The sequence below is a fragment of the Bos taurus genome, chromosome 8 (assembly GCF_002263795.3).
Source record: "Bos taurus isolate L1 Dominette 01449 registration number 42190680 breed Hereford chromosome 8, ARS-UCD2.0, whole genome shotgun sequence".
Lineage (NCBI taxonomy): Eukaryota > Metazoa > Chordata > Mammalia > Artiodactyla > Bovidae > Bos > Bos taurus.
This window is the reverse complement of record NC_037335.1, coordinates 28813898-28828065: the sequence shown is the minus strand read 5'-3', so window position 1 is coordinate 28828065 and position 14168 is coordinate 28813898. Positions and strand designations below refer to the sequence as shown.

General features: G+C 34.6%; 1 protein-coding gene across 4 annotated transcripts in view; it reads right to left on the bottom strand.

The window, feature by feature from the left end:
• PSIP1 (PC4 and SFRS1 interacting protein 1) overlaps nt 1-14168 on the bottom strand; it is a 40900-nt gene that overhangs the window by 5664 nt on the left and 21068 nt on the right. The window contains exons 6-10 of one of the 4 annotated variants that reach the window (XM_024995486.2): nt 8366-8462; nt 7239-7314; nt 3243-3471; nt 2201-2319; nt 232-913 (exon numbers count right to left, since the gene is read on the bottom strand). In XM_024995486.2, coding sequence (XP_024851254.1) covers nt 901-913; nt 2201-2319; nt 3243-3471; nt 7239-7314; nt 8366-8462 — 534 coding nt within the window. In that variant the 3' untranslated portion in view covers nt 232-900. Of the gene's footprint in view, nt 1-231; nt 914-2200; nt 2320-3242; nt 3472-7238; nt 7315-8365; nt 8463-14168 lie in introns of those variants that run through there. The other 3 variants (XM_024995484.2, XM_024995483.2, NM_001206476.1) reach the window with 3 other exon arrangements.

Below are 14168 nucleotides of genomic sequence, written 5' to 3'. Positions count from 1 at the left end.
GTATTACAAATAAAGTGGGATTTATTTTTGCCACTGTATCAAACTTAAATGACATTCACTAGTGTTTACATACCATTTCACAAATGAAAAGGTACCATTTTATTGTAAATCACAAAAATAACCATTTAAAAATGAATTCTTAATAATTTCTAGTACCTTGACTTAGAGTTCGGGCCCTACTATAATAAACCAATTGAAATAGACAAGAACAAAAAATATCTAAAAATCAGGTTTTTTTTTTTAAAAAAACTTTATTTTAAAATTTTGGTTACAGTTTCATTTTTGTTTTCTTAACAAGTCTACTGTTTAATCTCTCAGGATTAAAAAAACAATTATTAATATTCTAAAGAATTAAACAACAAAGGAATGTCAAGGGAAGGGCACAACTGCCCCATTCTCTAGGGGTATAATATAGCTACTCCAGTTTAACACCTAGCTTCAAAACAAAATGTATTTTTATATTTTCTAAATGAAGTAATGTACAACCACCATCTTCATCTGAGCTTGTAACTTTCAAACACAAAGCTTCATTTTAAGCTTGGTAAAAAACTTAACAGGAATGATGGCCGACCTTAGTATGTAGTGTGTACCTTACAGGAAATGTTTTTTAACAATCATAACACAGTAATAATGCCATTAATGAAGTCCTCAATTTAGAATCTGGAACATTCTTCCATCAAAGGGGGGGAGGGGGAAATTCAGTCCAATGAGTCTGTCTCAAGATCTTCATCTCTTGTTTGCTCCACTTGTATTCTCTTTTCAGTAACTGGATTAATGCTTTGAGCCCAAAATGAGATATATTTTTTATTACTGTAGATTACATGTTGTTTGGCTGGGAATACAATACAATAAACTTTATTTTTGCATAATGCATTTCATACAAGCTGCATCTGAAATGCTTTACAGAGCAAAACTGTCCAAGTACAAAGTTTTGTAATAACAGAAGAAGGAAAGAAAACACAAATATTAGAATTTGAGAAAGTTACATTCGGAGGACATTCAAAAAGAAATTGAAACACATAAAGATTAACTTTGAGATACTAAAGGATTGGGCTAGATTTACTAAGCAACAACTAATTTTATATCTTAATTTGGGGAGCACAATAAAGTTAAAAGCAACAAACAGTCCAACAACTTTTCAGTGAAAGGACAGGAAAGGATAGGTAACAAAAAAATAACTCTAATATTTACATAAATGGTTCAAGTCTAACAGATTAAAGGGAGTAACATTTCTGAGCTTTAAATCAATTTTTAAATTACTCCCTCTTATAGCTAAAACTGCTTATATATCCTCCAAAAAACTAAGAAAGGAGATGGTCAAATGCTATACTTAACAAGACTTTCAGCTTATAGATTTATTATATAAAGAAAAGGTACAAAATTATTTAAGAATATTTTTAAGAATTTCACTGCTTAAGTTTGTCTTAGTGACCTACAGCATATTTTTAAAATCACCTCACTAAAACAACAAAAAAAACAGTTTAGTCAGAATAATGCAAGACGTTTCACAAAGAAAGAAACGTTTTTCAGAGAAAGACCTCAGAAGAGACAGTCTGAAGATAACCAAGAAAACAAATGTAATAAACACATGAAGCCTAATCATCGTCATTGCTATTTTCCTTATAAAATTATTTTATAGAATAAACTTAAAGGGGGAAGAAATTCCCCATGGTAAGTATATATTATCTGCAAGTATCAAAACTTATTATCTTGATTTATATTGCACACATCTAATGCAAACCCTGTCAGCCTTTTAGATTTACTTGTACTGGCTTCATGGGTTTCCAACTGTGCTTTTGTTATTTTTGCTGGTCTTCTGGGGGAGGCCTGCTGGTGGTATGACAAAGATATTTCTTTCATTCTTTGTCCACTCATTTATCATCTTTCTGTATTTAATATTATACGAGAAAACAGTAGAGGATGAGGACATTTTCTACAAAGCCTTGAAGCAGTTAAACCCTATCTGCACTTTCCGTTTAAATTAAAAATAATTCATAGGGTGATTATCTCAGTGAATTTCATCCTCTTTACTTCAGAAAAGAATGAAGCCTGAAATATAATTATATACTGAAGACATTTTTTTAACACATGGGCAAAGTCACTTTAGAAGGCTTCAGAAAGTCTGGAAAATGAGATTCTACTGTTTAAAATTTTCATGCTGGCTTAAAAAAATTGAAATTTAGAATAAGAAAATACTTACTGCTCAGTTTCCATTTGTTCTTCTTGCTTGCGTTTTCTATCTGCAGCTTCTTTCTCATGTTGTCCTTTGAGCATATTCCTTCTATGAGCAGTTTGAAAGTTCCTTCCACCTTTTCTCTTCTGTTTTATTTGAGAATTAGGATGGTTTTAGTTAACTATCAAGTCAGTGACTAATGCTTCTATGATTACAGTTGTGGGAGAAGAGCAGCAACTAGTTTTCTTAAGGGACAAATACCGAAATTACTAATTTAAAAAAATCTTAGAATTACACATGTTGTTGCTATCTAAATTTATCTTTCGCCTTGATGAATTTGATATGCATAATCTATTTACTGCATTGCTATAGGAATGACATGCTTTGGTTAATATGGATTAAAATGAAGTACATTAGGCTGTTTGCCTCTACACTGTGACTTCAATACCTGTTTACTGACAAGTGCCTGCTCAGCCTATGGAATTTTAGGTCCGGGGCTTTTGAGGCTATTAATAAATTAGATAAACATAAATGAAAGACCTACACAACCAGGGTCTGTAGATGTCCAAGACTATACACAAAACTTTTGTTTTTATACAGAAAAGAATGTATAACTTTAATGAAATTCCTAATTGTTGCATCCAAATAAAGTACCACTAATAAACTGTACACTAAATAGGTCTGAAGTGCTTACTGAGGTCAATACTATAAATCTATGTATAAATTTACCTTTTTACATCTGTTGTCACTGGTCACAACTTACTTGGCTTAATTCTTTACTTTCCTACCTTTTCTAGGTAGATGGGGTTATTGGAAGTTTATCATGCAACATTTAACTCCCATTTAATTGTGAAAAGGTAAGGTGAACTTACAATGTACAATAAAGCTTCAAATTTGCTTTTTAACACTGCTAACTGAAGTTTATTCAGAAAGGTAAAGAAATTCATTTTAACTTTTAATCATATTTATAGACTTTCTTAAAGATACTGAAATCTTGATCTAAAGATTAAGAACTACACAAGAAACTAAAAATAAAACAACAGTTTTATTTGATATGCAAACATTCTACCTTTTCACCTTCTTGATCATCTCCTTCTTCTTCAGAATCAGAGGTTGATGTAACCCCTGTTTTGGCTAAATTTTTCCTTTTTGATTCAACTTCCTTTTTCCCCTCTTTTTTATCTGGCTCTTTTCTTGGCTTTTCTTCTTCCTTCTGGCCCTCTTCATCCTTTTTAAGCTGTTTTTTAGGTTGTTTTTCCTCTTGCCCCTTTTTCTTGCTTTTGTCTTCTTCAGTTATCCTATTTCACAGGTAAAACAATGAAAAATAAACTTTTATGTATCTTGTCATTCAACCACAATCTCTGAGTTAATAACTATTTTGTATAACAATAAGCTATACATAGTTTTTTATTTAAAAACACATTTTAAATATCTTCAAGTAAAATGTAAGGAAGGGTCATTATCAGCCTATCACACACACAAAAGAACATCCTTTTAATATGTCAGAAAAATTACAGTGGCATTAGGGTAATAGAAGAGTGATTCCACCCCCCCCCCCCCCCCCCCGCCTCATTTTCTAAGTTCTTTGTAACTCATTAACTTATTCACTTAAAAATAATACTGGGTATCATCTCAGATGCCATGGTACTATTCTTGACTCTGGGGAACAGCAGTGTATAAGGTGTGTGAGATCCCTAGATTTCAGCCACGTTGGCAAAAATACAATTGCAGAATCAAACTAGTATGGTGAAATACAGCCATTTTAAAATTTTAAGAAATAATCCTTGCAATTTAAAAGGCTCAATTCATGCATATAATGGTTATATATATGGCCAATTAATATTATGCAGTGTTCAAGGAATTTTATTGAGAATTTCACTTGTTATTTAAAAGCTGCAAGGAACTCCAGATCATTTAGTCCAACCCATTCCATTTAACAGGTGATAAAATGATGGTGCAAAAAGGTCAGTTAGCCCAGTATCTCAATTCCAAATCAACTGACTTTCCAGACAACTGCATCCTTGAACCCTTAAGAGATTATTAACTTGCAAAAGAAAAAAAAAAACAAAACATATTTTATTTCTTCAGAAATTTTTTGTCACATAACTGTCATTGGCTATGTTTATTTTCAAATGTTATACATATTTCACCCTTTACTTTTAATCAATGGAAGATAAAGCAAGCAAGTAAAATCACTTTAGTATTTCCACAAATTAAATATTTTGATAATGATCATTTTGTGGAGATGCAGAAGAGAGGATCAAATATAAAAGGCATTTCCATGGCTCTTAAAAGTTACTGACCAATTGCCTCCCCCAAAATGTTACCCCCTGTGCAAAGAGGCAGGTATTAAAAATAAAAATATCCTTTTAACCCCACAGATCTGCTTCTAGCAACGTATTCTAAATAAGAAAAATGTATACATACAAGGAATAAACATTTTAAGAACTACTGGAGAAACATGTGACTACTTTTCTTTTTTAAAGGTAGACTTATTAAAATGTGTATCATATGCTCTTAAGAAATGGATAATTTCTAAGTTTTAAAAACAGTATCAAAGCAGAGAATTCCCATAAACATAACTACAATTAAGTCTTTAGTTAATTCCCTCCTTACCATCTTCCATGAAAAATAGACCTCTTGGGGATAAGTTCTCTACTAATAGCTCAAGATATGGTAGGAAAATTATACTAAAGGAAATTATAAATACAGTTTATTTAAAAAAATAGCCCCAAATATCTCAATGACATCTAACAGATTTTTACATGAGGATTAGGAGATGGTTTCAGCTTTTCTGGACTTGATTCCACTGTCTTATCATTTCAGGACCCACTGCAAGGAAGCTGTCACTACCAGAGATACCCATTGTTCTTATGTTGACGCTTACATTTTAAAAGGCTTTACATAATTTTGCTCTGCACTCCACTAAGTTTCTGTCCAGATACAGAGCTAAGAGTAGCTGTAACAGCCAATGCCTAGCCTACATACAGCACAAATGAGAAATAAACATTGTAAGCTACTGGAGTTGTCCATCATGGAAACCTAGAACGTGTGACACTTGCTTTGCATTTGAAACCCTACTATACACAACACACAAAACTATCATCTGTGATAACTGGAAAGAAATTTTATTCAGTGAATTTGTGGCTTTGGGTGAAGAGGTTTCAAGACAAAATATTGGCATCTTCAGTTGATTGTTATCAACATAAATTTGATCAGGTACTTCAAGAAAAAGGAAGTTCAAAAAATAATAGGACAGCAAAGGAAGGAGAAAAATATTCCATGCATCTCAGTGTTGAAAGTTGTTTCTAGCCTATAAAAGATTTTTAAATTCAGACAAAGACAGGAGTCAAAGACCCAGTAAAGGTAATGTATTAAGTTGCCAGCCTTTCCTTAAGAACTCAAACTGAGATACCTTGATCCTTCTGATAAGCAAATCACTTGTAGGCAAATGAAACCAGAAGTGGGTTTTCAAGAAAACATATAAACTCAAAGTACTTTTACTTAAGTGTAAAAAGATAAGCATGTCTGGGCAAGTCTTATGAGTTAGACCACTGCACATGAAGCTAACTAGAATGAAATGGACACACACACTAACAGTAAAATATTGCTGCACTACCAAAAGTGATGCCAGTCTACAGGAAGGGAAAGTAATGGAGATTTAAAAAGGAATCTTGGGTCAAACTCCCTGAAGTATGAAAGGAGACTAAGAAAGCTGCTCAGCTAGTAAGGAGGATAGTACTTTCCAGTGCAACTATTGATACTGAAAAAGATCAACTAAAGATGATACTGAAAAGGTAGAGAACTCTCCAAAGAATGGGCCAAAAGTCAAGGAGAGAAATGGACTAGGAACAAACCTAATCAAGGAAATATCCTATATATAAAATGGGGATCTCACAATATTTCCCCAACAGAATTTCTTATTTCCTAGGGAGCAATGACTGCTATATGCCTCATAATCTTCTCCTTGGGAGTATTTATGGTTCCCTATCCCAGATCAATGTGCACATATAAAGGGGAGAGGGGAGCAGATGACCTGTGTTTTAGTTCCTACGTCTCTACATCAAGGCCTTAAGTTGATCATGAAATCCTAGACTTGATGCCTTGATTAGAGAAGACATCTTACAGAGGGGATGAGAGAGATTCATTTGAAATGTTTAAAACAAACTCACCTGCATGTACTTGATATTTTAATTTCAGTATAGTAATTAAAACCATGTGGTAGTTTTTTGCCACTAGTTTTGAGAATATTTAAACAGCTGGCTTGGCAATAAAATAAAACTCTTTCAACATATATTGGTTAAAAAGTACCAACACTCTTGAGTTGTTCTATAACTGAAATTTCCAATAAATTGTTTTCATTCAAAACATTGTAAATCCATTAAATAAATTGTTTTCATTCAAAACATTGTAAATCCATTCTTAAATGACATTACTTGAGCCTTTTCCTACAAAATCCTCAAACACAATACCTACAAAGTTTTTCCCTTGTTTGTCTAGACGTACATTCCTATTGGTGAAGTTTCTATCCAGAAAGCTGACACAAACAAGATCCACATAAAAATGAAAGGTGGCAAGGAAGAAAAACGGAAAATACTGATTGTTTTGGTTGCTAACTAAAAGCAGTCAATATTCCAAAAGACTTTAAAATTTTACATTTACAAAAATAATTTTAAGTGTTATTTTGAAATAAAGGCTATTCTGGAAGAGCAAGATTTGTGGAAACTGCTTCAAAAATACTTTGGGGGTGGGGTAAAAAACACTTTGTCTAAAAATTTCTTTAAACAAAGATTATAAATTTTACCCTGCATTATCTGAGTATCTTACATCCTGATATATAAGAAAATGTCTTAGATTAATGAAATCATATCAGATTTTTCTTGATTCCCTATCAACTTTAACTTTTTTATATAATAAAACTATGTTTTAAAGAATTTCTCTCATAATTCTAAGAAATACAAAATAGCGATAATAATCATCTGTAAATAAAAACTTGTAGAAACTCAAATAAGTTTATACATATTTAAGGTGAAATGTCTCATTTATTGCAAATTATAATACTCACATGTCACTCTCTGAAGGACAAGGTTGTTTTACCATTTTGGGTCTGCCTCTTGGTTTTGGAATCTTGACCTCTGTGGCTAACATTCACAGGAAAAAAATTTTTGTAACTACCAGTTTTCCCACCAAGATGTAGACATCAAAGTTATAAATATACATACTAAGAATATTAATTAGTAATTATTATAGATATAATTAGTTTTTTTTTTTTACTTTAGGTTTTATAAATCATATCCTTGTTCAAATGAGTAACAAGTAAATCAAGGTTATTTTCAATTTACCCTTAGTATGGCTGAGGACTTAAAAGAACATCCTTCACTGTTGTTTTAACAGGAATGTCACAAAATTCAACTTTATAGTAGATAATAGCTCTTATAGTCAACATTCATATACATAGTACAGTATCATTTGTAAATCTGTGTTCACAACTTTGAAAATTCTTTATCAGAATTCACTAAATTTTCTAACAATACCATTAATTTGATCCATTACAATATTAAAATCCAAAGAAAAAGGTAAACAAATTTGGGGGGGAGGTATTACTCAGTTTAAATCTGTCTCATTAAGAATCCTATATAATGAAGTAGGAAAAAAAAATTGTCTCTCTCCTGGCTAACTTTCTTTGTTTTACTTTGTAGTAGAGATAGATCCTTCCAAACTATTTCCTATTTGCCAAATTAGGAAAATATTGTAAATAGGCTGAAGACATCTGCATATTGTATAGGTCCTAATAAAGAAAGAATACAAAAATTTAAAAATTAATAACTTTGATAACTCAAATGTTGTTTTCTCTTGCTTTCATTACGATTCCATTTGGAAAGCTTAAGTTTTCTAAAGTTAAGAGATAAAGTAAACCATTAGTCATGGAATTTATATCTAGCCACAGCCTCCTATGCTGCTATTAATGGAAAATGTAATGGGGATAAACAGAAAATGAAAAAGTCTCAAACAATTATTTCAAATTTAAATACCTTATCAGAGAGCAGAAATCTTAATGTTTATCTTCTTTAAAATGTGTATGTTACACATAACCAAGTGTCTATTCACCTATTCCAAAGTAGCTGAGGTACAGCACTTAAATGGATTAGAATACTGATCACAAGCCAGATATTTAAACATTAACAATCCTACCTGCAGGTCGTCCTCTTTTAGGACTCACTTTTAGATTAGCAGATGCTGTTGCTGTAGTCACTACTCCAGCCTCCTCAGTTTCTACTTGTTTTTCTGCCTGAATAACAAAGATTTAAATTATTTAGCATGGCAGGCATTCCAAGTTTATTAGTTTAATGGCAAAAACATGCCACTGTAAGATAAGTTCAAATATAAGCATAACTTTAAAAATATATATTCATTTATTTGGCTGTGCTAAGTCTTAGTTTTGGCATGTGGAATCTAGTTCCCTGGCCAGGGGTTAAACCTGGGCCCCCTGCATTGTAGCACAGTCTTAGCCACTAGACCACCACTAAGCATTACTTCTATATGATTTTCACTTTTCAACAGCTGACTCAGTGATAGCCTCAAACTTAGCTTATAATTCTAGGAAATAAACAATAAAACTTCACTTTTTAGATTTTATCAACCTAAAAAGAGTCATTTGTAAAAATAAATTGAATATTCTTGATGCAAAGTTAAATAAAGTATAATTACACTGACTAGCCCACATATTGCTTATAAATGTACTTTCATTGAAAGTGAAGTCGCTCAGTCGTGTCCAACTCTTAGTGACCCCATGGACTGCAACCCACCAGGCTCCTCCGTCCTTGGGACTTTCCAGGCAAGAGTACTGGAGTGGGTTGCCATTTCCTTCTCCAGGGAATATTCCCAACCCAGAGATCGAACCCGGGTCTCCCGCACTGCAGGCAGACGCTTTATGGTCTGAGCAACCAGGGGAACCATTAACTATCTCAAAATGCTAACACTTTACACTGTGTACTTATGATATACAACCTAAATTAATGTTAGAAAAGGCACTAAAGTTGCTGATATTTCCATCCTTTGTTAATATACACATTTTATTTTTGAAATGAGACAGATCTGCTGTTCTTCCCTAGGAGTTATTCTTATTTTCCATAAAGAAGGACTTACTATAAAGAAATCCCAACAAACCTTTGCAAACTATAATGCCCTAAAGGTAATGAGACAACAGCCTCAAATGAGAATCCATTTAATCAATTCAAGCATTAGAGTAGAACCAAGGTTAATAACCACCAATTAGAAAGGAAATGCAAGCATAGCATCATAATGGAAGAGAGAAAAGAATGAAGAGATCAAAAAGAGCATGAGGATTACTATGAGCTGCTTCCTCACCCTCAACTACTTAGAATTCAGCCTGAACTATCTAACAAAATAAAGGCAATAAAGCATCTCAAAAACTTGCATAATCCAATCTTACTGATAAAAAGTCTTAACTTTTAATCAACAATCTGATTTGCAAACACTTGAGATAATGAAATACTGGTAAGGATAGGAGGATTATTCGTATGTTGATTAAGTGATCAAATCAATAAACTGGCAAAACATTACTGATCATTATGAATATCAACAATACAGAACATGCAAATCTGACTCAGGAATCCCACTGAAGAATTTATCCAGCTTTTCATTATAAATAGTTTAATTTTAAAAACTCACAGACCATCCCTGCCCCACTCCTAATTTGATAGCTCTGGAGTAAGAAGCCAGGCATCTGTTTTTATAACAAAGGTTGAGAACCCAAGACTGTATGAAAGCTCCTATTAAGGAGTTAGGAGGGTGAGGAGTTAGGAGGGCCAAAGTTCTCTGAAATTCAGTTTAAACTGATAAGCTCTTTCAGTACCAAAAGAAAAACCTCTCTTCAATTACACTTTCAACTTTTGGAAATAAATCATGACACTACATTAAGAATTAGAGGTATGAATCTTTTTGAGGAGATACCAATTAGAGATAGCAAGTTCATCTATAACTAATATCATAAACAAACACTTAAATAAGCCAAAGTACAGCCCTTCCATAGACATGTATTTTTGACTATTACAGCAAAATCATGCAAGTCAAAACCATTCCTCATGAAAATATTAACTTAAGAAATATTTTATCTAGAGAAAGGACTATTATTTCAAATATATATCTAAATATCTTAAATGCAAATATTCTGACTAGATTAATTTTTTCCACGTTTTATCTCACTGGGACCTCTACTGTTCAGTTGCTAAGTGGAGTCTGACTCTTTGCGACCCCATGGACTGCAGCACACCAGGCTCCTCTGTCCTCCACTATCTCCTGTAGTTTACTCAAATTCATGGCCATTGATTTGGTGATGCTATCTAACTATCCCATTCTCTGCCGCCCCCTTCTCCTTTTTGTCTTCCATCTTTCCCAGCATCCGGGTTTTTTCTAATGAGATCTCATGAAATTAAAAGACGCTTACTCCTTGGAAGGAAAGTTATGACCAACCTAGATAGCATATTCAAAAGCAGAGACATTACTTTGTCAACAAAGGTCCGTCTAGTCAAGGCTATGGTTTTTCCAGTGGTCATGTATGGATGTGAGAGTTGGACTGTGAAGAAAGCTGAGCGCCAAAGAATTGATGCTTTTGAACTGTCGTGTTGGAGAAGACTTGAGGGTCCCTTGGACTGCAAGGAGATCCAACCAGTCCATCCTAAAGGAGATCAGTCCTGGGTGTTCATTGGAAGGACTGATGTTCAAGCTGAAACTCCAATCCTTTGGCCACCTGATGTGAAGAGCTGACTCATTTGAAAAGACCCAGATGGGAAAGATTGAAGGCAGGAGGAGAAGGGGACGATGGAGGATCAGATGGTTGGATGGCATCACCGACTCAATGAACATGGGTTTGGGTGGACTCCGGGAGTTGGTGATGGACAGGGAGGCCTGGCGTGCTGTGGTTCATGGGGTCACAAAGAGTCAGACACAACTGAGCGACTGAACTGAATCCTTTGACAAATTTTGTCCCCATTTATTACCCCATTTGCTAGCTCTACTCCCTTCATGACTTTACATAAAGGCCTCCCAACCCTACAAAAACCTCCTGGGACTGTTATTCATCTGCAATCTTGTTTTGCTGCACCTGTCCCACAAATCTCCAACAGAGGATTACCATAAAGCTCTACTTTCCTTGCTTTATTACTGGCTACTGATCTGAGCCCTGCTGGGAGCGGGGCCAGGGGCGGGGGGGGGGGGGGGCGCGCGCAAACATGCATTCTATTTTATGCAGCTTCATTTGTAGTCAAAGTTATCCATTAATCCTTTACCCTGTCTTTTGTCATTGCCTTTCCTTCTCCTCCCTCTAGCATAAACTTTCAATCCTTTCTTCTTGCCTTATACTATTTATGCAGTCTTGCTTTGAATTCAGTGAGGGAGAAGGGAGAGACTGAGGCTAGCAGGAAGGGAGTCCCTTAATTTCCAAGTCTCCCCTAGAAATTTTTAGTAGTCTATTCCCTTCAATATTATAAAAGATGAAAAATGTCTCTTTCCCATTAAGTCAGTTTCTTTAAATGTGTTCTCCCTTTTCTCTCACTCAGCATTATTAACTTTCAATAGTTTAAACTCAATATCTTTGCTATTTCCTGGTTTCACAAAGAAAAGGTGTTAAAGCCTCTCTTTTTTTTTTTTACTTTAACACCCTCCCTTAACCATGGCAAATCCTTGTTGCATTCTCTCTCCTCACTTCAAAGACTTCAAAACCACAGTGTAATTTTAACATTAAACATTTTATTCTTTAGTCTACTTCACCTGTTCTTACCATTTGATCTTAAAGTATCCTGGCAGATCCTAACTGTCAAACCTTACTGGGCCCCCTCTGCATCAGGACACTACTAACCACTCCCTCATTCTTAAAATTCTTTCCTTCTTTATCTTGATAGCTTCTCTTAGATTTTCTCCTGACAGTTCATTCTCCACCACAGTTTTATAAGGCAACCTTTCATGGCCACTATATTACCTCAGGATTCTGGTTTCTGTGTGGTTCTTGGTAAACTTTCCCCCTTGACTAACCATCTAATATCCTGTATTTATGAGACCACATCTGTAACTTCTACCTTTACCCCTTTTGGTGTCAGAGAAATAGATATTTTCAGTCTAATTCTCAAAGGTGTTCCACATTCCCCTCAACCTCTACTCCCAAAACATCTCCTGCATCTCAGTATATAATCCAGTCATCCAAGCCAACACCCTAAGTCATCCTGGCTTCTCCTCCTCCCTTCACACCCACTTTCAATCAACTATTAACCCCCTAAGGTGCTCTCAGCATCCCATCTTTCACCTACACCACTAAAAATGTGAGGCTCTCTTTAGAAAGGTTTTTGTAATTTAGTTACCAAGTCACAATCATAACTCTCCATTTTAATTGTCTTATGTATTTACTGTCTGTCTCAACAAAAATGTAATTCAGTGAGAACAAAGACATTATCTTCCTATTCACTGATGATTTTCTGCCTGGGCCAGTCAAGTGAGTACCAAAATTCTGAATCAATTTATCAGGAAACTAGTCTCACTCTGCTTCAATTCAATTCCCATCATTTACACTGCTTTAAAAGGAGAAGTATCTGAAATTTAAAATGATTCAATGGCTATCCACCAGTTGTCTAAGTTGAAGTTAACACACTGGTGTTTTCATACTTGTTTCCCTCATATGTTATGGTCTGATAATACTGAAATGCAACACTAGAAATGTTTGAAGCAAAGTTTTCTCTTATGCGTCTGTCCTCCCCTACTCCTCCATCTGCCTGTCAAAATTCTGCCTATCTTTTAAAATCTTGTTCAAGTTATCATAGCCCCTTCACACACACACCCCCCACAGGGGATAAAAAGCCACTGGAAATAAAATATGAAAACAAATAATTACAGTGGCTGTAATTAAAGATGCTGAACTCACACTACAGTACTACGAGAGAAAAAAGAACAATCAACCCTTTTTAAAAGACTGAGCCCTTGGAGTTCCCTGGTGGTGAAGCAGTTGAGAATTGTGAGAATCTGTGCTTCCACTGCAGGGGGCATGAGTTCAATCCCAGGTGAGGGAACTAAAATCCCACGTGCTGCATAACAAGATCCCATGTGCTGTGTGGCTTGGCCAAAACAATAAACTAATAGCATAATTTGCCATTAAAAGAAAAACAAACTGAACACAAGTTTTCTTTGTAGCTTTGTCATATAATAATAGTTTTTCTGACCTAGTTATGTCTGAAACATAACTAGGTCAGAAAAAGGTGTGATGAACAAAACTTCACATAGGAAAGAAGAAAACATTAATTAAAATCCTAAGATGTACTTCATCCCAAACTGTCACATCCTCTCATTTCATGCAACAATGTTGTAAAGTAGTAACAACAGCATAATAGTGGACATTTATAAAGCACTTACCATATATAAGGATTTATTACAAATATTTTATATGTCTTAACTGATTTAATCCTCTCAATAATCTTATAAGTATATATATTATCCATTTTATAGAGAAAACTTAAGGCAGCAACATAAAAAGCAATGAAAATTGGTGCATTTTATCATTCAACTTAAAGAGAGAGAAGGAAATGGCAACCCATTCCAGTATTTACTTGGAGAATCCTATGGACAGAGGAGCCTGCAGGGCTGCTGTCCATAGGGTCGCACAGAGTCGGACACGACTGAAGTGACTTAGCATGCATGCAATGGAGAAGGAAATGGCAACCCACTTTAGTATTCTTGCCTGGAGAATACCAGGGACAGAGGAGCCTGGTGGGCTGCCGTCTATGGGGTCGCACAGAGTCAAACACGACTAAAGCGACTTAGCAGCAGCAGCAACTTAAGCATGTTGTATCATTAAGAAAGCAACAGTTTTAATATGTAAACATAACCTATCCTTTACAATAAGGACTTAAGAGTGAAACGCTAAGTTTAAACAGTACAGTTTTTTCACTATCTACACTTCCTCAATCCAGCTAAAATAAAAATTCTTTTAAGA